This window comes from Branchiostoma lanceolatum, chromosome 18, assembly GCF_035083965.1.
Source record: "Branchiostoma lanceolatum isolate klBraLanc5 chromosome 18, klBraLanc5.hap2, whole genome shotgun sequence".
Classification (NCBI taxonomy): Eukaryota; Metazoa; Chordata; class Leptocardii; order Amphioxiformes; family Branchiostomatidae; genus Branchiostoma; species Branchiostoma lanceolatum.
This window is the reverse complement of record NC_089739.1, coordinates 3,025,379-3,052,505: the sequence shown is the minus strand read 5'-3', so window position 1 is coordinate 3,052,505 and position 27,127 is coordinate 3,025,379. Positions and strand designations below refer to the sequence as shown.

The window sequence follows — 27,127 nt, the reverse complement described above, 5'->3', positions numbered from 1 at the left end:
GGTTGAATTCAAATACTTTCTCTATTTTGGTTGTATGATTTATATATTTTTTGCATTGTTTGTAGATTTAGGAATAGATTTTAAGGCATTCTTTTAACTTTTACGTTAGTCGACTGTAAACGTTGTTCGCGCGTTTCCAAGATGGCCGCCCATGTGATGAGATTTGGCGGCGTTTTCTTCCGAATTTTCGGCGTTGTTTCAAGAGTTTCGAGGTTTTCTAAGGACATGGAATGTTGAAGTAAGTATCGTAAGGTTTTATCGATCATTTGAGAGGTATTTCTGGTGTTCAAATGCGGAGGAATTATCTTTTATTTGGCACAAAACATTGCTTAAGTCGTTGCGGGTGTAGCCATGTTGCTTTTGCAAGTTTGCCTTGCACGTGCGCTGAGTTTTTAACGTTTCTGTACAAAAAGTATTCCCCTTTTCCTCGGTAAACAAGTTATAAATCCGTTACAGTAGGTTATGGTCTGTAATATGTAGCAATAGTGAAGCTAACAGTCTCTAAGTGTGGTATTATTTGGCGTTTGTTGTTATTTTGGAAAGTCCGCCCCCCTCCCCCTTGAGATTTGTTAGCGTTCCATGTTCGAACGTTGCTATAACGTTGTTCGATGCCTTTCTGACGTATGTATGTTCTTGTTGGGTGGAGTTTGGGCGCATTTGCTTGGTTTCGTTTTACAAAGGTCTGTTTTGAGGTCTATTTCGTGTTGTACTATAACGTTTTTGTTGAATATTCATGAGAAGTTGGTATTTTAGTTATATTTCGTAATGTTTCTGTATTTTATTCAAATTTGGAAATGCTTTATAGATCATCAAAGTTTACAAACGGTGTGCCGATAAGATTTGGATAAGTGATTTGATTTTTTTCGCTTGCTGCAAAATTGAATGCTTCAAGATATTTTTCATGCCAACAGTGAATTTCAAATTTGAGTAATTTTGGGTTGGCCAAAAAAATACTCATGCCTTGATTAGTTTTTATCAAAATTTAATTATCTAGACTAGCTGTTATATGTATCATAGCTTGACAAACACTGGTGTGTTGACAAACATGAAAACACACTAATTAGTAATTTCCGCAACCAATACCATTGTAAAAAGGTGTGGATGCAGATGTTTAAACAGCAAACTGAAAAAAAGGACAGTGTTATTTTGGTCCTAAAACTTGCAGTTTTTACATTTTCCCCCCAGTCAATTCTATTTTTTCCTGTGAATTTCTAGTTGCAGTGGAGCTAGTTGGGTAGGACATTGCTTTGTCACCAGATTTAATGATATGCAAATATCTGATTTGCATCAGAGAGTGCTTGAATAAATCTGCTCTAATTGAGAGTCAATTTAGTCTAGATTTCCTTTGTTCTGTAATCACTGTTGAAAATGGTGTTGCTATGGTACAGAGTTACGCCAAAAAGCAATTACTCAAACAACTGGATATGATTTTGGAAACGGTCAGACGTTTCAAGTAGCATCCACTACTTTTCGTCAGTGACTGTGAGCAAGATCAGTTGAACAGCAGGTTTATAACCACGAACTATGAATTGATATGCAAATAAGGAGAAGACAAATTTTTAGATAGTCCAAAAGAATTAGACAACTCAAGACAAGGTTGAAGTAAAAGGGGACAATAGCTCCTATTGTTTTAATATAGGAGCTAAAGCTGGTTTGCCCCCAAGGCTATGTCCCAAGTGCCAGACAGTTCCACCCTTAGCCCTCCTTTCCTGTTGAGGGTTGGATTGTATATCCTCTCATATATTGCCTCCCTTACTCCACGTTCGAACCAGCGGGGTTCGCGGTCAAGGATATCAGTGGATTCGAGATTGAATGAGTGCCCCTGGTTGTGTTTTAGGTGGTGGAAAATGGCCGAGGAGTAGCGGTTTTTATAACTGCCAGTATGGTACAGAGTTGTTTTTAGTCAGCAACATTACCTGGCATTTGATAGGTGTGAAAAATATATATTGTCAAAAATTTGGAGAGAGATTTAACATATTTGATGCCAGCTACTGGTATTCAGTATTGTTATATGGATCTCTTTCGCCCAGAACATGTTATTGTTTGATTTCAATTATTCCACTGCCTATCACTTTTATTTTCTCATATGAAAGAGTATTTATAAAAAAAGATCATTCCTAATGTTAAGAGTACAAAGCGAGCATTCTACCAACTAGGCCATTGCAATTTGCAATGGTTTCTTGTCTCCAAAGCTTATACTGTAAATTTACGTAAATCTTGAAGTGTTTGTGGTCGTTCTATTTCCACATTTATTTTGCAGTGAGCAGTGGCGGCAAGTGATTTAAACAGAACTGATGTGTGAAGAAATCATAAACAGTTTTTTTCACGGTGATGATAAGTTCACGGTACAGAGGTGACAGTGAAAGAAACAAGAATTTCAGTATTCAGGATTCCATTCAAGTTTTAACTCTTGTAATCTGCTGATGTTAACAGACATGTGAGCAGTGCCAGGCCCAAGGGAAGAGGAGACAACTGGTGTGTACCAGTGGAGCTCTGACGAGGCCTGCTGTAAAAATATGTGACTTTACAGTACTAAGATATATCTATATTTACAGTGATGATGTCTGGTGATCCTGTGTGGTGTGAGCAGTGCCAGGCCCGGGGGAAGAGGAGACAGCTGGTGCTGTACCAGTGGAGCTCTGACGAGGCCTGCTACATGTGCCAAGATGACGACGTAAGTCTTCTTTTTATTACCATGTCATAGACCGCTGTGTGTGTGCCGCTGCTCACTGTACAGCAACTTGCAATTGTTCAGTAAATGAGCTAGGGTTCAGAGTTTTCCTAGTTCATTAAAACTACACAACAGATGCTATATGAATATACCTCAAATACAATGTTAAGGCAATAAGGCTACATGGGAAATAAGGTGTCTGACTATCTAGCTAGTTTTAGCTCACCCAAAATCTAGACAAGAGAAAAACTGCTATGAGGCCACATCAATCCATTTCCTCTGTTCTCAAGACATTCTAGATCTATCTAAAGCAAAAATGCACAAAAGGACGATGTAAAAATAGTTGTCTGGAGGAAAACTTGCATTTTTTATGCATTCCGTGTTTTCACGTTTAGTTCAGTTCAGTTCAGCATTTTTATTTCATCGATTCCAAAACCACCCAGTCAAATTGGTGTCGCCAAACAGTATGTACATGCAAAATGTACATGTATATGAATGCATTGAATAATCGTGTACAGTATGGCAAATACATGTATATTGTATTTCTAGAGTTTGACATTTCTAGTGATACAGTGGAATCTTTTTAAATGTATTGCAATTGACACGACACAAAACTAGTTGCTTATACGTCTTTTCTTTCTATCTACAGTGCACCTTCCCGATGGGTTGTACGGACATGTTCAAGTACACAATCGTACGCAACAGCGAGGATCTCTTCAGCCAGCGGCGTAAGAAGCGAAAGTCCTCCCTACCTCCCGTCACGAAAACCAACCACATCGCTGCTCCCACTCCCCCGATTATCTGTGAGGTTTCACCCCCCTCGCTCGCAAATGGAACATTCCAGGCATGGAAGAAACCATTACCTCTCAAGCAGGGGGAGGGAACAAAACCAAACGGTGCTTCTTTGAGCGTACAGTCGAACGGTGGCCTTTCTTTAGATGCGCTCTTAAATAGATCAACTACTCCTAAATTCGCACCATATGGGGAAGTAAAGACAGCTACAACAGCAACAAATGAGAAGATTAAGTTACCGCTATCGCCAATAGAAAGTACAGACATCTTTTCTCAGGGACTTGACAGCAAGGACTTCATGTCGATGTTTTCTGAAAATGGCAATGCGCTGATTGGTACTTCATGCAGCCCTTGTGATTGGGACTTAGATTTGGACGACATCTTTCCACTTGGAGATGATTCAGTTCCTCTTACCCAGGGTACAGCCACATCGCTACCTGTACTCAGCAATAGTCTCACAGCATCAGATACAACAGTACTGAAACAGCCATTTGAGCCTGAGAGTATAGCACCGCATTTGTTTACAGATTCAGCACTAGACAGTGTTGTGAAGCTGGCAGAGAATTCAGTATTGGGAGATTCAAGCACATGTCAACCATCAGAGCTTGAGAAAGCAGCACCGAATTTGCAAACAGATTCAAGGGAAGGCAGCTTTGTAAAGCAGGCTCAGTGTTCAGCATCGCCAGATTCGAGCAGGTCTCAGCCATCAGAGCCAGAGAACATAGCACTACATTCGCTAACAGACTCGTTGGAAGACAGTTTTGTAAAGCAGGCAGAGCATTCACCGTCAACAGATTCAAGCTCATCTCAGCAGTCAGAGCCAGAGAACATGGCACTGCATTTGCATACAGATTCAACAGGAGATGGTGTTGTAAAGCTGGCTCAGTATTTGGCAGTACCAGATTCAAGCAAGTCTCAGGGAATACCCCAAGCTACCAACAGTGCAATCATAGATGACCTTATTTCTCCTTTGATAGAAGAGAACAGCACAATACAGTGGACAAATGCACACTCCCTATGCTGGCTGGATGCAGCTATGTGCATCTTGGTTCACAGCAGGACTTTGCGGGATCGCCTCTCCCAGCTAAATGGCAATGGGGAAAGCACCGTAAAAACACTTCATCTTGCCTACCAGCAAGCCCAGGAACTTCTTGCGAACTATCAGAAAGCTAGGAAGACACTGAGTACTGATCGAAGATCTTCTGAGGCAAGGAAGTCAAAGTCTGCGAAAGCCTGTCGTACGCCGAATTCGGAAGAGTTACTCTGCGTAGAACGTGCTACAGAGATTCTACACGGCGTGAGAGAAAAGGTGTTCGAATCCTTGCGTCCGACGTTGCGTTGCGAGCTGGGGAAGAACGAGAGCCCGGTGTTTGCTCTTCCGTTGTTGCTACGAGAGAATTCGCTGATCGAGGACCTGTTCAGGATGGAGTATGACTGGGAGTTCAGCTGCGACAAGTGTGGATTCATCAAATCAGACAGGTAGGAAAATATCAATTTGTTATAAATAGTGCAAAAGTCACTCAAGCAAAGTCTGCATAAGTTTAAAAAACGGTCAATGGATGGGGGAGCCCCAGAACCATCAAGTGCAAGTCTTTTTGTAGCAAGAGTTTTTACGGCTGGATACCCTTCCTAACGCCAACCCAAACCCGTTAGGGCTTAGGACATGGGAAATGTGTGTGCCTTTCCCAAGGGTACAATGTCTGGGTGCATGTCCGGACATGTCTGGGTACTCCACTGGGGATTGAACCTGGGTCTCATTGGTTCATTGCCGGATGCTCTGCCACTATGCCACACAGATGCCACCTGTAATGTAAGTTTATTTCAGCCGAATTAACAGATAAATGATATTAATGTCATTCTTGTTTGATGTTTTGGTGCAGGATGACCAGGGTGCTCCCGACGTTCCCGAGTGTGACACCTGACTTCAGCCTGCTCCAGGCCTGCCATCTGCGTAGCTGCTTCAGCTGCGGAGCTGCAGAGCAGAAGAGGGAGATGGTCTTCAACAGGTGGGCATGATGTGCTTTTACTATGTTCTACTGTTTGTAACAGCAACCAAAGGAGAGAGGACTTTTGGCAGCTCCTCACAAGTCTTGTTCTATGTTTACTGTTGTTGCCATACTTTGTACCTGCTACAATGGTCGCGCAATAAAGTTCTCAATAATATGTACATGATTATTCTTTGTAGAGGTTTTTTGTGTAACTTATGAAAAACCTTTACAAAATAGGAATGAATCAAAAGAGTTTATAATTATTTTTGATGCCGTAGAAACAAGGTACAATCTTAGTTCATTTTAAGTGACTTGCGCAGTTACTTCAAATTTCAATAAGGCTGCTTATTACATATTACATGTTTGTGTTTCATTTTGTGACGTTAGAAAGCAAGCCTGAAAATTTGTTGGTTTCTTGTATTTTTCATTTTATGCCCAAAAATTTCAGTTCATATGTAACAATTGCTGGAGGATATTTTAAGCCCTGACAGTAATGATTTATTAGCTTTAGTAGTTAGATATGCAAAGGTTAGATGTGACAGGTCGTTCAGTCTAATATAACCAGCTGCTGCCACGCCGCGTGCCTGTGAGTGTGAAGCTGGTGTGTTATGCCAAAGGGCAGTTATACCGTCTATATACATGAAGATACAGATACAGACAGTATTGTGAAACGGTTACTGATTGTAGAATTGTTTCTGTTTACCCAGATTGCCTCCATTCGTGATGCTACACTTTGTGACAGGGCTGTCCCACAACAGACTAGAGGAGTTGGACTGTAGGTACCAGGACAGACAGTACCGGGTGTCCGCTGTCATCAGATACAAGACTCAACCTGACCACTTTGTAGCCTACATCAGGGACACACAAGGTAAGGAAATGTTGCTTAAAAGTTGTGTGTTGGTCAGAAATTTTACTGTTGTCAGAAATTTTGCGGTATGGCTACACTTTGATTATTATGTACACAGTAGAAAAATAGATGTACCAAATCTTTCTTTGCATCAGTAAACATTGTTGTTTCTGTTTCGTTCCTTACCACAAGTCCCGATTGTAAACCAATCCTGACTTTCTACTGTAAATCTTGAAATGTTTGTGGTGGATTTATTTTTGCAGTGACCTCATGTCATCACAGATATATATATATTATTTTTGTACAAACTGCAAACGTTTAAAAGTGCAGATCAATTAGTAAGAGGTAAAGTCATCCACAGATGCCAATTGATGTCAAGCATTCAGATTGTTGAAAAGTTCTAATTTGTACTGTACCTTCTTGTACTCTACCCAGGTAACCGATGGCTGCAGTGTGACGACCTGAGTCATCCCGTGTGTAGATGGCAGGACACTCCGCCCTCCATCCCCCCCTCCCAGATCCACATTGTTGCCTGGGAACTACAATCAAACAACCTTCCATCCAGCAACACCCTCCCTTCAACTTCTGCGGAAACCAGCACAAGCAGAGGCAGCTTGCTGTCTGACTTGGGAAGTTCCAGCGTAAGAAGTATACGGCGGAATTCGACATCCAGCGAGTGTTCTTCACTGTCGTCTCTTCAGTATAACATTGACACGGTAGACTTGACAACGGATGTAGACTTGTCGGGAAATTCAAAGAATGGTAGCGCAAGTTCGACAAGGGAAGCTGCTACAACTGAAGGGACAGAGAATGCTGTGAGAAGGCTATCGGGAATAGATATGCAGAAGGGAGTTGTAGCTAGCACTAGCCCAAGTGGTTCTTCACAAGCCAGTCAGCAGACTGTTCAAACTGGTGTGAAGCAGCCAGCACAGTTCAGAGTAGCCGCAGCGAAAGTGCAGCCAAGCACGGCGAAGACAAACGTCGCTCGCAACCTCTTCACGGAAAAGCCCCCCTCCCCACCGAGAATGTGCCTTGCCCCCCTCCCCATGGGTAAGGCTTTGAGTCCCAAGTCACAATCATCCCAGGATAAGAAGTTAGAACATGTATCCTCGCAGCCAAACCTGTCCAAGGCGGCTCCGATTTTGAGGAGCCCCAACTCAGCTTTCACAGTCTACAACGGGTGTGGTCCGAAGAAAAACACCCCAACCCTTGTTGTACCACCGACTGTCAATGCGTTCAAACCAAAAAGCGAGAGCACACCGAAAAATCCAGAGAAGAAAACTACTTTCACAGCTGATGCTTTTGCCAGACAGATTGCATCCAGGGCAAAGGTCAAGGAGGGAAGGTCAAAGGTCGCCAAACCCAACACAATCAGACATCTGACCCAGAATGCATCGCCCTCAAGTCCCGAGATAGTCAACCCTTCCATCCTGAACAGATTTCTCCGAAAGCCGCATGTTGTAGCACCACAGCAGATGTACTCAGCAGTGCGTAGAGATGTTGCTAAGGCCGCGATTCCCACCAACACAACAGTCTCTGTCAGCAAAGGAAGGAAGAGAGCACTAAGCACTGGGACTGGCCCAAGCAAGCGAACCAAAGTTTCTGCCCTGCGAAATTCGACCTGCACGGCTCCCTCATCTCCAGCATTATCCACAGTCAGCCAGAAGTCCTATCTTCAAACTGACAAGCAGAAGACGCTAACCGTCAGCTCTTGGACGTCCGTTTCTAAGCGAAAAATCAGCGAACTGTTGGGGAACAAGAAACAGTTCGCAGGCTACCAGCCCAGAGGAATGACAAGCGGTACCACGCTCCCAGAGAAAAGAACGAAGCACGTAGGACAGTTTGCCATCTCAAACAGCCAGCAAGCTCTAAGAAGACCTCAAAGCAGCCAGAAAACAAAAGCCATAAGTCCAGGTATGCAAAGAAAGTCAGCTAGAGAAGTCGTAAAAGCTAGCAGCAAAGTTGTACAAGCAATGAAGACTGATCTAAGCTTATCCAACAAGTTGGTAACTTCCAATACAAGTAATCCTTCGCAACAGGATAGAGGAGGTAACAATGTTATGTATAGCTACAAGCAGAAAGGTGCACAGATGAAAACAACTGTAGAGAAAGACGTGCCAAAAAGAAATATTTCTGAAGGTGCTACGTCCCTGAAGACGGCCTGTTCCCAGTCTAACGAGCAGCTGACTCCGCCAGGAAACAAGAAGCGTCTGAGTGAGACTATGAGCGAGCTTTGCGAAAAGCTCGGCCTTCCGACAGACAATGTCAAGATGGACTCAACTGTGGAAGACAATTTCTTTGACTCCTTCTTCGATGGAGACAAGTCAATGGAAGATTTTGAAATCAGCCCTTCGAAGGATCTTCTGTGCCTTGTAGCTGATGACAATGTCAATGACTCGGAGTTCTGTCAAAAACTATCTGCAATCGGAAGCCTACCAACAGATACGAGCAAAGCTGCGAGTCCAGCCAAGATCTCTGACAGCAATCACAATAGGGTGGCAAGACGCGTAACTGTTTCCACTGAAGCGAAAGACTCTACCGTAGCTTTGGTTGGCAAACTGTCGAGAACACTGCAGGGTAGTCCCGCCAGCTTGCAGAGGAAAGGACACTTTACGATAGCTCAGCTATTGAAGCACAGAACTGTGCAAACAAACTAAATACCTATCAAAAATCATTTTCATCAAGTTGCTTGCCATAGTAGCTTAGCAAGGTGAATATACATCTTCTGAAGGATTGACTGGCTTGTAGATTGATACAGAATGCTTCAACTCTATTTTATGTCGCTGGAAATATTAATCTCATATGGCATGAGCTTCTTTGTTTATATTGTCATCAATAAAAAAGGACTGTATGCAGTGTCCTTTTCATAAAGCAGTCGAAGACTAAGTTTTCTTGGAAGCCTGTTTTGTTAAGTTTATTTCATCTTGAAAAAATGTATCAACGTGAACTTTGTGAAGAAAAAGATATTGATAACAATTTACCAGAAATTTTATGGCTTTCTTGGTTTTTTCTTTTAATTCTACTTGTCCCTTTTTAATACAGATTAAGTTGAAAAGACATTTACCCTGCATGTACTTGTGGTCAAAGAGATTGACCCACTAAAGCATATTTTGTTGCACTGTTGGCAGTAATGTGGATCTATTGTCGTCCTTCTTTGAAGTATGTTATCGTTTAAGTTTCGTTAAACATTCAAGTTCTCGTTAATGTTTTGTTATATTTATATACATATAAGGCAGTAGGGAATAGACATAATTATTACAATACACATATTGGTAACAGTCCAAAAGTTTTGGTTTCGTCAATTATTTTCAAATGGCAGTATTGCTAGTAAGCATTTTTATTATATGACCAAATATTGGTGTCAACCTTTTGTAAAACTGAGAATGTGAGATCAGCGAAACAGTGAAATATGGCATGGTACTTGACTGGTATAGATGTTAGCCTCTTGCACTGACCTTCTGGGTGGCTAATTTTGCGCAGTTTTTTTTTTATCACTTCCGATTTTCTCGCTTCATCTGTACCTTAACCAGGCATGCGTCACAGAGAACCTAAATCATGTTAAACAAGTAAGCATTTATAGAAAACAGGAAAAAATGCCAACCGCACCTAGAAGGTCTGTAAAGGAGGCTATACACTATATATAATAAATGTACCTGATCCGTGGAGTCAACGTTGTTATGTTTCTTACCAGTTGCTGCTGTTACCTATATTTGTACCAGGATCAGAACTTTATATTTGTATTAAATTGTGCAATTCTGCATGTTACCAAAGCGTTGGTATTTTCCTCAGGATTTGGGTTTTGTTGCCTTAGGCCCCAGCATCTTAATTTCTTGGTTAATGGAATTTTGAAAAAAAAATGCTAGATTGGAAAATCAACAGGAAAACAGAATCTCAGAGGAAAGTTTGTACTTTGGTGCAGGGATTCAGGTGCAAATTTCAGGGAGTGAACAGGGTCAGGTGCAAGTTTTCACCCCAGCCTTCTGTTTTCATGTTTGTTTTTTTGTTGCTAAAATTTCAAAACAAAACAAAACATGTTAACCAAGAAATTAAAATTGGTGTGGCCTTAGTATGTATGCATGTTTGGTACATGTTGATGTGGAAGGATACCAGGTGTGCATTTGAATGAGGCCCAGGATATGACAGTAAGGTATAAGAGTCGATATGTCACCAAGACTTGGTCATCCTCATTAGTATATAAATTTATGTATTAAAGCTTACATCACCACGCACTGGTTCTGAACAATCATTTTCATATAGCCTAATGTCACTAAGTTAAGCAATCACCGGTGCAATGGCCTAGTGGGTAGAGTGTTCGCCATGCATGCGGTAGGTCGTGAGTTCGAACCCCAGCCGGGTCATACCAAAGACTAAAAAAAAATGGTACATATTGCTTTCTCTGCTTAGCACTCAGCATTTGGGAAAGGGTATGGAAGTTAAACACACTTCACTACCAGTGGACTAGCCCCCTGCTGTAGTGACTTGCACAAAGTTGTGTGGCCCAGGGCTACAGAAATGGAGATGGGCGCCGCCTTATGCACCTTCGGTGCGGGGAGTACTTTAACCTTTTTAACTAAGTAAGCAAGCAACCACTCAAGGCATAGGTAGAATTGACTTTTAAAATTGCATTTTTTTCCCCTACAACTACAAGGTATAATCCATTTGTCATTTTGTGCCAGACAACATGGAAGCTAGATTATAAACTCTGGGATTGAAGCACTGCTATTTCCATTGTCTAAGCCTTCAATGCATAACATTATTTACAAATGTTCATTTCAACTGTACAACAAATTTGTTATTGTCTACCATACATCTGCAACTATCAACAAACAAACCATCTAAAAGATACACTTTAAACAAATTCTATGAAGTAATTCTAAACCTCAGCCAGTGTCATCACAGTGGCACTTCATTGCTCCCCGATGGGTAGCAGTCATAATGTTAAGTATTGTTTTGACCACACACAGTAACTACATATTTGGGTCTAGCACTATAGCAGATCATAAAACATTTTGTAAGGTTGTCTACAGCTACAAAGACAAGTAAACACAAAGGAACAAAGTTCTATTTTGAAATGAACAAAATATAGGTTACAGATTTTAACATGGTCAATATAGCCTTACACTCACTGACATATCAGTTATAAATTAAAAGGTTGGAAGCCGGCATGATATTGACTTCTACAAATCACTCTTCATTTCCTTTGGTACATTCCAACATGTTTGTTGTCAAAGAGCTTGTAGCTCCTTTATTTTCCATGGATAAATTTGTTGTCTTTCTCGCTTGACATTTTAGTTACAAATTCAAAGGTTGGAAGCCGGCATAATATTTAATGTACCAATCACACTCTTAATTTCCTTTGGTACATTCCAACAAATTTGTTGTCAAAGAGCTTATAGGTCCTTCATTTCCCATGGAGAAATTATGTCTTTCTCACTTGACATCTAAGTTATAAGTTCAAAGGTTGGAAGCCAGCATAATATTGACTATACCAATCACTCTTCAGTTCCTTTGGTACATTCCAACAAATTCGTGGTCAACGAGCTTCTAGCTCCTTCATTTTCCATGGATAAATTTGTTGTCTTTCTCACTAGACATATAATTATAAGTTCAAAGGTTGGAAGCTGGCATAATATTGACTATACCAATCACTCTCTTCATCTCCTTTGGTACGTTCCAACAAATTCGTGGTCAAAGAGCTTCCAGCTCCTTCATTTTCCATGGATGAATTTGTGTCTTTCTCATTCGACCTTTCAGTTATAAATTCAAAGGTTGGAAGCTGGTATAATATTGACTGTACCAATCACTATCTTCAGGTCCTTCTGTGGCTTCCAACTCGCTTGTGGTCAAAGAGCTTCTAGGTCCTTCATTTTCCATGGAAGAATTTGAGTTTGTGTCTTTCTTTTGAGAATGGTGTGCAGAAATGTGGTGTACTAGGCTCCCCTTGTGAGCTGCTGCATAATTGCAGTGACTACACTTGAAAGGCTTGACCCCAGTATGAACCTTCATGTGGATAGCCAGGTTTCCCTTATAGCCTGTTCTGTAGGAACACTTGTTGCATGCATACGACTTGTCACCAGTGTGTTTCACCTTGTGTTGTCTGATGCTCGACTTGAAGGTAGCTGCGAAATCACACTGGTCACATTTGAAAGGCTTCTCGCCTGTGTGCTTTCTCATGTGGTTGGTCAGGTCGAGCTTTTTTGCGGTTTTGTATCCGCAGAGCTCGCAGACGTGGGGGTGGCCGCCGGTGTGTTTGTACATGTGTCGTTTGAGAGTGCCGTGGCGGGCGCACTTGTACCCGCACTGGTCACACATGTAGGGCTTCTCACCGGTGTGAGTTCTTTTGTGGAGCACCAGGCCTGCTTTCAGTGTTGCTGTGAAACCACACGTCTCGCAAAGGAACGATTTGTCTTCTCCCTCCCGTTTTTGTTGCTCTTTGTGCCCGACGTCCTTGTGAACATACCATATGTGTCTGGTAAGGTAGCCTCTCTTGACAGTTTGGAACCCACAGCGCTCACAGATAAATTGTTTCTCGGTTGGACATGTAGGTCCGCTATGCCCTATATCCTTTTTGAAGTGCTCTTCGAGCTCACTCTTTTTAGTTGATGTAAAGTTACAATGTTTGCATTCAAAAACATCATCCTTATTCCCTTCCACAACATGATTCAGCATGTGTTTAGCCAAGATAGTGAACGACGCACGGTGGCCACAAACCCCACAGGTAAAAATTCGCCCACCGAAATGATGATCGGCCATGTGTCTATTCAAACCGCTCCTAAAATTAGAGCGAAAGTCACACTTAATGCACAGAAAGGGCTTCTCTTTCGAGTGAACCCTTTGGTGGCTCCGTAAATCCTTCCTGTTGACACAGCCATAGTTGCAATCCTGGCAGACAAAAGGGAATTGTTTCGTGTGTTTCTGTACTACGTGCATCTTCAGTTCGTACCGGGTTAGTGCATCATAACTACACTCTTTGCATCCGTACAGTTTTGAAGGTGTTGGTCGTTCAACCTTGTTGGACTTGTCTGATGCAACAGTAAGTGACTCTGCTTTCTCACTTTCCCTGCTTTCATCACAGTCTTCCTCTTTGTCTGCCTGTAAATAATAATAAAGACATTAAAAACAAGAGTGTCGTAAAACGATTAAAACACACCTGCTGCAACTGTATACCCCAGAAATGAGAGAAACTGTAAAGGATATCAAACATTGTACATGTTATACATTATGATAATATTTATACATACACCTTTTAAAAATCTGTGTGCCTCTGGAATACAATGAAAAATGATTCTAAATTTCGGCATGTTATATCATCATCATCAACATCATCATTACAAACTGGACCTCTGGGAAAAACGGCTAAGGCTCAGAGCATTTTTCCAGTCTAAATAAAGGCTATTGTTTGATTGATTGTTTGATTGTCCCCATCAGGGGCAAAGTACCTGGGGTTTGACCATCAAACTAATAGTAATACTATAAAGAGAAATTTAGGACTTTTTACAAAATGTAATCTCTTCTAGGTATGCGTGTCTGTTTCCTCTTTTTGTCTTCTCTCCACTTGTAAGTTAGGAAAAAAATCTGGATAATATTTGGAACTCGGTATGATTTTGGACCTCTTCAAGTCTTTTTTTTAACAGCCTAAATGAGTACCTCTCCATCCTCAGAGTTCCCGTTGTTTGGTACTGGTGGCTCTATGACTGGCGGGGTTACATTCTCTGTGCTGTTGGAGTCTCCCTGCATGTCTGAGCCGCTGTGTTCAGAAGCACTAGTACTGGAACAGGAGTCCTCACCATCGCTACTGCTGGTTTCCTCCATGATGTTGTCTCTGTAACGGTAAATAAAGAAAGAAAGATAGAAAGAAAGATTCAAAGAAAGAAAGAAAGAAAGAAAGAGAGAGAGAGAGAGAGAGAGAGAGAGAGAGAGAGAGAGAGAGAGAGAGAGAAAGAAAGAAAGAGAAAGAAACCAATATTGGATGGTTTCCCGTCAAGGTATATCGTAATAATTCTTTGATTTGCTTTGCTTTGCTTTGCTTTGTTCGTAACACTTGCCAAGAATTTTAAAGTAGTACAAATTAGTAGTACAAACTATGAAAACACATGTAACGTGCCATGCGTAAATAAATTTTCACCTATGACAAAAGCCCCCCTCCCCCACCGGTGCCCACCGTACATTGTCATGCTAGCTATGGCTAGACGTTTACATAGTACAATACACGGAAAATAAAACATGCTACATAAAACATGATACAATGCACCATTTGAGTGGGTTTTGCTGATGTAAATCGAAACAAATATTCACGAAATGTGTTCAAATCGAGCTCACCTGGTGGTCGGATCACAGGTTGTCAGAAAAATGGCAGAGCTCTACAAAGGTCAGAGGTTAAAATTGGGTAGATACTTGATACACTAAATAGTGTCGCTTACTTACAGACAGACCAGTAACTTTCCTCCTGCTGTAATCAATACCGACTTGGTGCCAAAAGACAATTTCAGCAGACGAAGCTTTCTGATACAAATTCTCTTTTGTCATATAACGTTACTATTACTATTATCACTGTAACGTTAACTATATTTCTACTTGTCACCGTGACCTGTACTTAGCTCATCAGAGCATAAACGTGCAATAAAGGTCTTTCATCACTTAAATACCGGTGTTCATGATTTGGGGACATCAAAGGAGACACACGCGCACTTTTGCAACCGTCCCGTTTTTCATCATCAGTGCTCATTTTGCACAACCCTTCACTAAAACCGTCTAGTTGCTTATAATGACGTTATCATGTCACCAAAACTTTCATAGACAGTTCTACCGACACTAGTCAAGGTGTAAAGACACCTCCTCTCTCCGTCTGTTCCATGGTTTCACAAAAGCATTGTTGCTATAACGTCATATACGAAGTGAGCTACATTCTACAACGTTTTCCATTTGACACTGAATCTCACGGTTATTCGATACAAAAACACTTCAAAGAAAGTTTATTGCCACGTACGAACTTTGACCCGTAAAATGACGAATTCTAGAGGTCAAATTAGAGTCAGTGCCTGAAGACCAAATATGGCTCAGTGGCCACGCCCACTGCCCTTTTGAGATCACCTGTTGCACAGCCCTATACGTCACCGAAACCACTCAAGTTCCCCTATTTGTTTTCTGATAGTTTCGGTCCCAGAACTTTGCTACATTTCCCTTGAACACTGCTAGTTCTTCAACGGTAAGTCTCCGAGGCAAAAGGAACCGACGTCAAGGAAAGTTCAGTCCCCTTGCCTAAAGTTCAAACCTGTGCGTTGAACTTTGTCAACTTAACGACCCAACGACCGGAGCATCTAAGCAAACATGGCCCCGGAACCACCGCCGGCCCTCACCGTCACCTACCGCGAGAAAGTTCGACCTTTCATCGATTTGGTGGATGAACTGAGAGCCAGTGGACTAGACAGAGATGTCACCCTGCCGTCTGTGGTGGTCATCGGGGACCAAAGTGCCGGGAAAAGCTCCTGTCTCGAGGCCATTTCGGGTGTTCAACTCCCGAGAGGCAGCGGTAGGTTCTCGCTCACAAGTTCATTTGGTTATTATTGGTGTAGTAGAAGGATTTGCTACTAAGTTTTTTTTTCTTTAAGTGACGTTATTATGTAACGTCTTAGTGATTTAGCGTCAAAATTTGAAATGTTCTGCATAGAAATATCATAAAGTGATTAACATTTGTTACCGCTTTTCAACATATTTGTGTCGTCACTTCACAGCTCCGACGTTGCATGCATGGTTTGTTTCCGCATGCCATGGAGTTTTGCGTCGTTCTGATATTACATAATGATTCAATCTATGTATGTGTAGCTGTCTTACTAAGCTTTTGCTGATAGTTCGCCATATGTCAAAGTTTTGTAGGTATTCAAATGTTAACGTTTACATTGGAGTTCGTAAGTGTAGTTAAGTATAGTATGTGTAGTATTATAAACCTCCTTGATATTATATTTCACTAACGTTACTGTACATATAATACGATGAAACATCATTACTTTTATTCAGAGTAGGTCTGTCTGCTTGCGTCTCAAGATGTCTTTCAAAGAAAGGTTTCTTTATGATACAATTAGAATGCCAACTTGGCACATGAGTGCGCCATTTTAGCCGATCGATACGGCCCACTGACGTTCGAGTATTCAATACTTTTTCATCCAAGCCAACTGTCTCAGGTTTTTTCCGTACACGTTTTCTGTTATCAGTCACATTTTTTTCTTGTCAGTGATACAAAACTTTGCATTATTAAACTGAAGTCCCGTCAAAGCTACAAGACTCAAGAGGACCTCGACAAGCTGGAATACTGGGAGAGCGAGTGGGATATGGCTTTCCACCCACACAAGGGCATTAAGGTGCCCTTGACGCATGCTAGAAAGCCACTCAACACCGACTCCAGCTACATCCTTCACAGTCACACCCTTAAACGAGTGCCCTTTGCTAAGTTTCTTGGGGTCACGCTGCAGACAGACCTATCATGGGGCACACACATCAACAATACATACTCCGCAAGGCCAACAGAACGCTGGGTTTCTTGAGGCGGAACCTGAGGGTGTTTTCCGGCAAGACCAAGGAACTGGCGTACAAAGCCTTGGTTCGACCAAGTGTGGAGTATGACATGGCCAGCTGCGTCTGCCACCCCCATACCAACGGAAATATCAACAAGCTCGAGAAGATCCAGCTTAGAGCTGTACGTTTTCTCCTGAACCGACACAGAAACACCGCCAGCAAACATCTATGTCAACGTTCTTGTTGTCACACACATTGTTGCCATAGATAGAATTTTGCAAACAAATTCTTATTACATGAATATTGTAATTATTATGATAGATAATCAAAATTCTGTATTGCGACACTTAAAAGTCACTGCTATCAAGTTTAACCTTGCATTTACCTTTATTTGGTATTGCTATTATAACAGGTATTGTTACGCGATGTCCGCTGGAACTACGCCTGAAGAAGAGTCAAGACCCTGGGTCCAAATGGAGAGGCTACATCCACTACCACTTCGAGGGGGACAGGGATGAAACAGGGTGGAAAGTCGATAATCCTGAAGATGTGGGGGAGGCAGTCCGGAAAGGTGAGTGTCTTTATGGCAAAACAAGTGTTTTTGGCAACTTCTTGAGGTTATGTACTTCGATTTGATACACTAAGAACTTCACACTTAAGAAAAGGTAATTCATAGATGTCTCAGGTAGTTTGGACTGTTGAGATTTGTACATGTTGGACGAGTCTTATAAGCCAATGTCGCGACGTCACATTATAGTAGCCGACGCCAGTAGCATGTTTAATCCATGCCCTCAAAAATTTAAAAAAATGAAAACAGTAATGAGCATAATTTGTATAAATTTCTTAATAAAAAAATTTATTTCATTTTACGTTTCCACAAACATCCCGGCCGGACCCCGGGCCCAGTTCGGAAATGTGACAATCAGAGCATTTATGATAGACATCACGGTGCTGCTACAGTTTGTATGTGTGATTTGTATCTAAAATAACAAGCATAGAGGTTCAAATAGGGGTCAATAGTTTTATGTCATATATAATTAGCCCAGAACAACCTAGCTGGGGAGTCCCACGGCATCAGCCCACGTCTGATCACGCTGGACGTGGAGAGCCCGGACATCCCTGATCTGACTCTGATCGACCTGCCCGGCATTGCACGTGTCGCTGTGGACGGGCAGCCGGCAGACATTGGAGACCAGGTAATCTTACACGGTTATTAGGGGGGACTGTCATTGTCGCATGCGGAGTAGCTCCATCATCAATTTCCCCTTTCTCGTCTCCCCCTCCTCTTTCATTTGATACTGTGGAGTAAACTATTGTTGCCGAGAACCTTAAGTTTACTTCTCCAAAGTTATTCAATGGTTTTCTTCTCCGAGGTTACTCCGGATCTATTGCTCATGACCAAGTTGAGTGTATTTCGTCACTGAGCGACTGAGCTCGAAATGTAGACCATTGCTTTTTGTAAGTTTTTTATTAGCCCTAGAGCTGCCCCAGTGTAAATCATAGCTTAATGTATCTGTTGGTATTTGTCACGAAAAATATTTTAAGTCATTGACAATTAGATTGCATACAGGCGGTCATTGTCAGCCTTTGATTTGCCGGATCTTGTCGGGAGGTCGTTTTGTTTTCAAATAACAGGCCACAAATATATTTTTTGTAAATATTATTCTTGTCTGCTGTGCAATCGATAGCATCACCGGAACTTTTACTTTACAAAGAACTCAATGTACATAGTGGTGACAATAGAGCTAATACATGTTCACCTCTGTTAACAAATCAAAGCCCTCATCAATGAGTACATCGAGAAGGAAGAAACCATCATCTTGGCTGTGGTGCCGTGTAATGTGGACATCGCCACTACCGAGGCACTGCAAATGGCAAAGGAGGTCGACCCTACCGGAGCCAGAACTTTAGGTAAAGATAATTATCCGTTCTCCAAAGGTCACACGGTTACACCCAACATATGGAGGTGTTTGTGGTGCCCTGAACTTGATAGGTGTTTTGTGTGTGGCAATTGTAAGCTTTGTAGTTTTTCAATGGTGTCAAATCGCAGTGGACTTAACTATTAATTTTTTATGTTAAACCACGTTTTGTGCTGAAAGTGAGATTGGCCTACAGAAAGTGAGAACAGACACTGTACAATCAAGGAGGTTCAATTATCCTTTGTGCAATAGAGCCTCATATATGCAACATTTACAAACATATTCTAATTAGGAATCTGGTGTGCTTTCAAGACAACACAGAGTTTATCACAAATGCTCAGGTGCTTAAGAAGTCAAAATCCATGTCCAATGTACATACGGAGCAAGCAACGAAGTAGGTCCTTCGAAATGCTGCGTTGGTGTCCCTCACAGGTGTCTTGACCAAGCCTGACCTGGTTGACCGCGGGACAGAGACCGCCGTAGTGGACATCATGAACAACCGGAAGTACCGACTGGAGAAGGGATATACCATCATCAAGTGTAGGGGACAAGCAGACATCGACGGTAACGTCGCCCTCGCTGATGCCATGGATAAAGAGGAGGAGTTTTTCAAGAAGCACGAACATTTCAAGTAAGCCTTCTTTGTGTCTTTATTTTTATACCATTTTTCATTTTTTGACCTCCCTTCTTCTATATGTAAGAAACATTTAAAGAAATTAAGTCAAATGATTTAAACTCGCAGAATATTTAGGCAGCTCTTCAGCCTTTCTTGTTTACTTTTGGCACGCTGGTCATCACTGCATGTGAGTCTATACTAGCTGTCCTTTGCCCTGAGAAAAAAAAGAATGGTTAATGACATGCTCCGAGGTGTTTACAGTGATCATATGTAACCACAAAATAAACCACGGAGTGAGCGAAGCGAGCAAGCGAGGACTGAAGGCTTGTGATTGGTTCACGCAGCCGGACTATATATCAACAGACCATTGCCATGGTATTAAATAACGACAAATGTCCTCACAAAATGATCTTGTATAGTGTTCAATATGATTATAACTTGGTTCATTTATTCAATCCATTAGTTATGCCAAATCGTGTTTTAACCAATAGCTATTCTTGAGATTTTTATCGTGGAAACACAGTGTTTTTGTTGATGAAGGTTAGACATACAGGTAGTAAGATATGCCAAAAATAGCTACTCAAGCAACTGGATGAAATTTTGAAACAGTTTATCAAGTTGCTTGAGTAACTGTGTTTTTGTATGTCGCTAACGGCGATTGTGGTTAGTAAAAATTGCCCGTTTACCGGCTCATTGTTGTTAACAGCCTCGCACTTCAGCCTCCCCAACGGCTGCCATGAGGTTCGTAGGTCTTGTTGTTACTTTTGGATAAACCAGTCTAATAACTACCACATAATTCTGTGGTTTACTGTTTAGGATTCTTTACCACGAGAAGAAAACCGGTACGAAGACCCTCGTGACCAAACTGACCACAGAGCTGGTGGAGCAGATCAAGGTGGGACAGAGAGGCTTCTAAACTTTGCATATGGATTAGGATGGGCCGACGAGACTTACTTACTTAAACGTACTTGGACTTACTTAGAAGAGAGATTAACTGTTGAATATTGAGGAGGATGTAGACATAAAGAAATTGATTTCTTTCAGAAAGTGACCAAAGATGTAGAAAAGGACAAAGGTAGCAATTAACATTGTCCACTCATCAACACCCCAACGATCCACTGTGGTCCTTCCTAGCTTAGCCATATATAGCACTGTGAAAATCATTTTCAAAAACTTTGATACAGATGCTTTTTGATCAATTTTCAATACTTAGTATATGCAACATGCTACATGTATAAAATGTTGAGAATCTAAAAATAAATGTAGTTCTTCATAACAAAAGTAAACTAAGAGCCGTATAAACATTGAAAGATGACAAACAATGATATGCTTCGTTTCATTCCTCATCGCCATATTTTCCCTCTTACAGAAGTCCATCCCAGTTTTGAAGGAAGACGTCAAGGAGAAGCTGAGAGATACCGAACGACAGCTGCGGTTGCTAGGCGACGGGATCCCCGAGGACGCTTCAAGCAAGATGCGGTTTCTCGTAGAGGTCAGAAATTACCCGTGCAATGGCAGCCTTTCTAGGGCTGAATTGGTGCAGGGTTTACAATCACATAATACACTTGGGCAACAGATACATATTTGCATTTTGTGGAACTGTCGCAAGGGTCTAGGTGGCTGCAATTCGGCGCCACCAGGTGACCTCAATATGACCTTGGGTGGAGTGAGGAAAGTCGTGTGAAGTGCCTATCCCAAGGGCACAACATCGGTGACATAACAGGATTCGAACTAGCCCTGCCATGCGGTACGATACACGACCCTAAAATCTGTTGATATATGTAAGATGATCTTAGTTCAGACTGTTTCATACACACTCAAGGGTACCCCTCACACTGATACTATGATGTTAGTTGGTCAATGATGATAGCATGATGATAGTGGGCACCATCTCTCCAGCATCTACTGCTAGCTCTGCTACACGTTTACAAAACTTCTCCTTTTTTTTCAGTTGCTGAACGGCTTTACCGATGATCTGGAGAAACTGGCCAATGGTGAAGAAGTCAGGAATAACATGAGTACGAAGGAAAAGAACGAATCATGGCTGGTTGGCGAAGTGAGGGATGCATACAAACAGTTTGCGGATGAGATAGGCGGGTTATTACCTGGTAGGCAACAGAGCCATGTTACATTTTACGTTTAACTTAAGAAAATGAAAACTGGTTGTTTTGATACTAAGAGAACAAGAGTTCGGAGAACTCAGACCTCCATGGTACATTCTAATAATGCAAATGACTTGCACATTTTACAGAATCTATGCATAGTTATGTACATCTTCAACTAACTTACAACACATGTCACAAGAAGGACACACTAGGAATATTGAAACACCAATTTCATATACACACCCACGATTGTATACAAACATAATATATTTGTACACATTGAACATAAGTGACTGCCGCCTAGATTTTGTATCAACCTGATTGGAATCGTTTCTTGTGGTAGACGACGGCAAGCTAGAGGACATAGAGGCGGAGATAGAGACGAAGAGGGGCCGAGAGCTGCCCGGCTTCTTGCCCTACCCCGTCTGCGAGACCTTCATCCGTGAACACATGAAGGAATTCAAGGATCCGGCCAGCTACTGCCTCCTTACAGTCAACCAAAAAGTGGAGAGCGTCGTAGCTCTGCTCACAACTCACTGGTTCCAGGCTTTCTCACAGCTGAACATGGAGATTAAGGTATTGATATCATGGCCTCGTTACTGTACTTTACTGTACCATTACTGTACAGTGTTCTCGCCAGGCCTTTTCAGCATAGGGGCCCCCTATGCTGTGATTTGGACCCCCTATGCTGTGATCTGGACCCCTATGCTGTGTTTCAACCAGCATAGGGGTGTTTCTTTCTGGGACAAACCTTGTGACCCTTCATAAATCTTATAAAAACTTCATATTTGGCTTTAGAATGAGGCTATGACAGAGGAAAAACTCTACTTTACAAAATTTATCCCTCAAAATGCATGAAATGATGTCTCATTGGGTCATGAATTTACAAATTTTCCTGGGGAACATGCCGGACTCCCTACTCTGGTTATGTCTTCAGCACTCCACGCGTGACTTGCACCGCGTAAAGTTGGCCTTCTGTACCTGACCCCTATGCTGTGAAAAAATTCTGGTGAGAACACTGCTGTATCATTACTGTATCATTACTTTATCATTACTTTATCGTTACTGTATCATTACTGTATCATTACTGTATCATTACTGTATCATTACTATCATTATTGTACCATTACTGTATAGTAGTACCATTACTGTATCATTACTGTATCATTACTGTATCATTACTTTATCATTACTTTATCGTTACTGTATCATTACTGTATCATTACTGTATCATTACTGTATCATAACTATCATTATTGCACCATTACTGTATAGTAGTACCATTACTGTATCATTACTGTATAATTATTGTATCATTACTGTATCATTACTTTATCGTTACTGTACCATTACTGTATCATCACTGTATCATTACTTTATCATTACTGTATCCTTGCTGTATCATTACTGTATCCTTGCTGTATCGTAAGTGTATCATTACTGTATCATTACGGTATCATTACTGTATCATTACTGTAACATTACTGTATCATTACTGTATCATTACTGTATCACTACTGTATCATTACTGTATCATTACTGTATCATTACTGTATCATTACTGTATCATTACTGTATCATTACTGTATCATTACTGTATCATTACTGTATCATTACTGTATCATTACTGTATCATTACTGTATCATTACTGTATCATTACTGTATCATTACTGTATCATTACTGTATCATTGCTGTATCATCGTGAAGGAATCTTTGACCCTAACACATGAAGAAAACACTTCGTATGATTTACTGACAACAACCGGCGTGTCTCTCATCATGTACTAAATACTGATCCATATGCAATGCTTTAACTGTGTTTTATAACAAAGATTTGTCCAGCATTTCAACAATTGGCTTCAATGTCTTGCAGGAAAAAGTCAATGAACTTCGTCTGGATCAGGAGAAGAAGGCCCGGGAGGTTATCAACTTGCTGTTTGAAATGGAGAGCCTTGTCTTCACACAGGACGACATCTTTAGCATGACCCTTGAGGTACGGTATATGTAACATATTCAGTCCTTTTAACACATACAGTTTTCCGTGTTATCAATTCTTCTACGCAGAGCCATCCACGGCCTATATATACTTTAACGCCTTGGATCGACTCTGCCAAACTAGGTTCACTTCATTATGTCGTCGAACGGTGTTTGCAGCTCCTGCTTCATGAAGCTATAGAAAGACGCAACAGTGATTAGCTGATAGCTTCCCAGCGGTTTTACCCCAAGAAAACATCAATGCAATTCTCTGCATTATCGACTTACTGCTGGTTAGTGGCCTCGCCCCAAAAATGAGTAAAGTGAAGCTGGTTTAGCAGAACCGATCCAAGGCATAACTATTTATTTATTTATTCAGATTTATCACATTTGGACCATCGCACACCGGGGAATGCCCCTTCTCTTTTTCGAAAGTTGTGGTGGGTTCTTTAACGTGCAGGGGGTGTGGCTTTCCCCTCCATTTAACGTCCTATCCGAGGGACGTCCCTAACCAAAGCTAGGTACTCATTTACACCTGAGTAAAGCGAGGAAATTTTCTCCTACTCATTCGTATAACCTCTACTTGGTTTTTCTTTCCATTTCTATTGTACCTATAACATAACCAAATCGCGCATTTAACGTCGCACATTTAACGTTGAACATAATAGCGGAGCACTGTGTATTTGATTTCAACTTCAGAATGATTGCTTCTGACAGGAGGTCGAGAATCGAGTCTTTGAGTTGGAAAAGGCGAGAAACAAGAGCAGTGGAGACCAGGAAGATAAGCGGACAGCCCGACAGAAGGAGGCGGAAAGAATGCTGCGTATCATAGAGTCTTTCTTCAAGGTAAACATTTTTACATGTTTTGTGTATGACCTGGTGGTCAAAACAGTTATACATGCATAGTTGAGCCAAAAATAGTTACTCAAGCCACTGGATAAAATTTTGAAACAGTCAAAAGTTTCCAAATTTCATCCAGTTGCTTGAGTAACTATTTTTGGCGTATCTTACTACCTGGATGCCTTACCTTCATCAACGCATGCATAGTTAAGTTCTTTAACTCTTGTTTCAACGAAACAAAAGGCCACTAAGCTTTAGAAATTTCGACTATCTTCATTGGTCTTTAACAAATTTCTGACCCACTCAATGTTGACACGAGTCTTCCGAAAACGTGACGTCACGAATGGGGTCAAAGGTGCCCGGAAGTCGATATCGTCCACCGTTTCGGTTCAGAGGTGATTGAAGTATGGGCTCCGCTGTACATTGTACTCTTTCGTATCCACCGTAAAGCAATCATTTCACTTCACTGTACATCAAGTATTTGAAAGGAATTCAGAACAACAATGAAAGAAAGGTACGTTCGGATAAAGGTAGAAATTGAAATACAAGAACTTTATTTTGCGGAATGGAATGAAATGTAATAAGGGGTTCTCAGGCAAGAGCTGACAGCTTTGTTACTTTGTCATCATTTCATCGCTAGGTGTCTATTCGGCGTCTGTCTGACATGGTTCCGATGACGATAAGTCTGCACTTGCTGACCAAATTCAAAGAGGAGGTAAAAGCCCAGGTTAGTGCCGTTTGCTATTACGTCATCATTGAAAAGGTTTTATTGGTTTTCTAGCTCAAACTCAACAAGAATGTTTGTCGTTTTCACTCCAGCAGTTTTCGGATTTAAATTCGAGTTGCCCTTAATTGCCTAGCGGCCTTCGGACACGTGACATGAACAATAACTCTATTTCAGACTATATTCCAAACTTATCCAACATCTTATTCATCCAAAACGATTTCATGGGAATGTGAGTACTTAGTACTGGTAGGACTGTAATCTTCACCGAAAAAATATCACATGGTAATCTTTTTACAGATAACTCTGATGATTGGACAGCCAGAGACATTGGAGCTGCTTCACGAAGACCCAGACATCACCGAGCAACGGAACATGCTGAAGGACAAACGCCGCCGTCTCACCAAGGCCAATCAGAAACTGGCAAAGTTCTAAAGATCTAGCTATAGGGTGCTTGCACTCACGTGATTATGACGTCAGTACTGTCCGCCATGCTGGTTGGTTAATACAGTGACGTAGTCATGGCATACATTTACATCGTACACACGACTGAGAGATGTATCTATGGGAGCCAGTTGGACTAGTACGGCTCCATGGCTAACCTCTAGATTTAACCAACCAACTAGCATAGTGGCGATGACGTCATGTTCAAACGCCTTATATGGAAGGGATGCCGTACCTTTATCATGTACAGTACTGCATTTATCATATCTATGTTGGAGCTGCTTAGTGTTTATAATGCTTGTTTCTTCAAACCAGGCACAAAGATATACAGAAAAAGCTTTTGTTTCTTTTATTTTACTGCAATATAATACGACGTCGCTTAGCCAATAACTTTGTTTGATGACTTACGAATTACATAACATTGATTCAGATCAAGAAGTAATACAGATCTAGACTGGATTTTTTAAAAACTTAAGATTACATGATAGGAATCGATGTCTAAAATACCTGACAATGTAGACTTGGTTTTTATTTTTCTCAAGGTAGGAAGTATATGTTGCAGATTCACGGCCGAGGAATGTGCCTTACTCTAACGATTATGTATTTTGTTTAACCAAGAAGTTCTGATATATGACTCATGAAGAGCCCTTTATGGTATGACAACCGTTTTGGCTTTGTGCATCGCTTTATAAGTTGACTGTTCCAGCGATTTCTTAAGGTTACAGCTTGATACAAAAGACACAGAAAGAGATGTTGGTATTTATTTGAAAGGAAACTTTGTATACTGGTTTGTTTTTGGTTTTTGGTTAGCTTCTTACAGGCACAGAAACTTGACTTGTATTAAACTTCGCTGAATTGTTCTGAATTCTGGCATGTTAAGACCCGTGTCTTGATGTCTTCACTGGCTATTGTGATTTTTTCTCTCCATTTTTACACCCATCGATATTTTCAGATAGTATCCCAGGGCTCGAAGTTAACTATGTCCCTATGTCCCGGGGCCACCAAAATTTGACCCGGGACAACTCAATAATCAATTTGGGACATATTTGGGACAATCAGGGCTCCTGAGTGCCACTGTGCTCCTCCCTTGTGAAACTGTATACTGGTCCCAACCACTGTTTTTGGTGTGGTACTAGTCTTCTCAAAATCAAGCATCATTTATCACTCAGCATAGTGAAAGGAAAGCCTGTCCCAGCTAGGCTTTGGCACATGTCTGCTCCCCTGACAGGGGGTCAGCAGAGGGATGGTCACACCTCATTTACTTGATTAAGGTTTGCCCTGCAAGATTAGAAATCAAACATTTTCGGATTTATTCTACCTCCCCAAGAGCCACCGCATCAATGAAGTCTTTAAACTCTGCAGAATTATGCTTTTTCTTTTATAACCTATTAAAATACATTGTATATCAGGTTGTTGACAATATTTCTGGTTGTTAACTTTGTTGAAACTTGTGTTTACTACTGAGTGTATGTACCTTTGTATGTATTATATTTTTCAAATTTCATGCAATTTTCTATTTTACAATACACATAACTAAAAAAAAATATTCTAACACAGATTGGCTTGGGCTCAGGTCCTGACTTGAGTATAGGTCCAAACCTGAACATGAACCTCTGGAACTGAATGCAGACCCGACACTAAGTTCACATCTTTGGCCCTGGTTGGGACACTTCAGGACACTTTCGGGACAGTTGAA

At 41.3% G+C, this 27,127-nt stretch overlaps 3 protein-coding genes across 3 annotated transcripts; 2 read left to right on the top strand and 1 right to left on the bottom strand.

Moving 5' to 3' along the window:
- The first annotated feature begins 105 nt into the window (after nucleotides 1-105).
- Nucleotides 106-10,068, top strand: LOC136423765 (uncharacterized). Its single transcript, XM_066412048.1, has 6 exons — nucleotides 106-238; nucleotides 2,556-2,674; nucleotides 3,321-4,942; nucleotides 5,344-5,469; nucleotides 6,159-6,319; nucleotides 6,734-10,068. Coding segments are annotated over exons 1-6 (4,251 nt in total). The 5' UTR covers nucleotides 106-237; the 3' UTR covers nucleotides 8,956-10,068.
- Nucleotides 10,069-10,888: 820 nt separating this feature from the next.
- Nucleotides 10,889-14,653, bottom strand: LOC136423766 (gastrula zinc finger protein XlCGF57.1-like). The gene is made up of 3 exons (XM_066412049.1): nucleotides 14,618-14,653; nucleotides 13,946-14,120; nucleotides 10,889-13,390 (listed from the first exon to the last, which is right to left on the bottom strand). The coding sequence occupies exons 2-3, from the start codon at nucleotides 14,108-14,110 to the stop codon at nucleotides 12,053-12,055; spliced, it is 1,503 nt and encodes a 500-aa protein (XP_066268146.1). The 5' UTR covers nucleotides 14,111-14,120; nucleotides 14,618-14,653; the 3' UTR covers nucleotides 10,889-12,052.
- Nucleotides 14,654-15,345: 692 nt separating this feature from the next.
- LOC136424602 (interferon-induced GTP-binding protein Mx3-like) lies at nucleotides 15,346-26,310 on the top strand. Its single transcript, XM_066413219.1, has 13 exons — nucleotides 15,346-15,827; nucleotides 17,220-17,378; nucleotides 17,849-18,003; nucleotides 18,583-18,718; nucleotides 19,159-19,357; nucleotides 20,159-20,237; nucleotides 20,712-20,834; nucleotides 21,294-21,450; nucleotides 21,791-22,023; nucleotides 23,323-23,442; nucleotides 24,141-24,269; nucleotides 24,904-24,990; nucleotides 25,288-26,310. The coding sequence occupies exons 1-13, from the start codon at nucleotides 15,626-15,628 to the stop codon at nucleotides 25,420-25,422; spliced, it is 1,914 nt and encodes a 637-aa protein (XP_066269316.1). The 5' UTR covers nucleotides 15,346-15,625; the 3' UTR covers nucleotides 25,423-26,310.
- Nucleotides 26,311-27,127: the final 817 nt, after the last annotated feature.

Bases quoted from the DNA above. Each gene is read 5' to 3' on its own strand.
- LOC136423766 (XM_066412049.1), bottom strand. From the start codon at position 14,110: ATGGAGGAAACCAGCAGTAGCGATGGTGAGGACTCCTGTTCCAGTACT. The intron at 13,391-13,945 runs GTACTCATTTAG...TATTATTTACAG, and splicing joins GGAACTCTGAGGATGGAGAG to GCAGACAAAGAGGAAGACTG.
- LOC136423765 (XM_066412048.1), top strand. The intron at 2,675-3,320 runs GTAAGTCTTCTT...TTCTATCTACAG, and splicing joins ACATGTGCCAAGATGACGAC to TGCACCTTCCCGATGGGTTG. The intron at 6,320-6,733 runs GTAAGGAAATGT...TACTCTACCCAG, and splicing joins CTACATCAGGGACACACAAG to GTAACCGATGGCTGCAGTGT.
- LOC136424602 (XM_066413219.1), top strand. From the start codon at position 15,626: ATGGCCCCGGAACCACCGCCGGCCCTCACCGTCACCTACCGCGAGAAA. The intron at 18,004-18,582 runs GTAATCTTACAC...TGTTAACAAATC, and splicing joins CGGCAGACATTGGAGACCAG to AAAGCCCTCATCAATGAGTA. The intron at 18,719-19,158 runs GTAAAGATAATT...TGTCCCTCACAG, and splicing joins TACCGGAGCCAGAACTTTAG to GTGTCTTGACCAAGCCTGAC.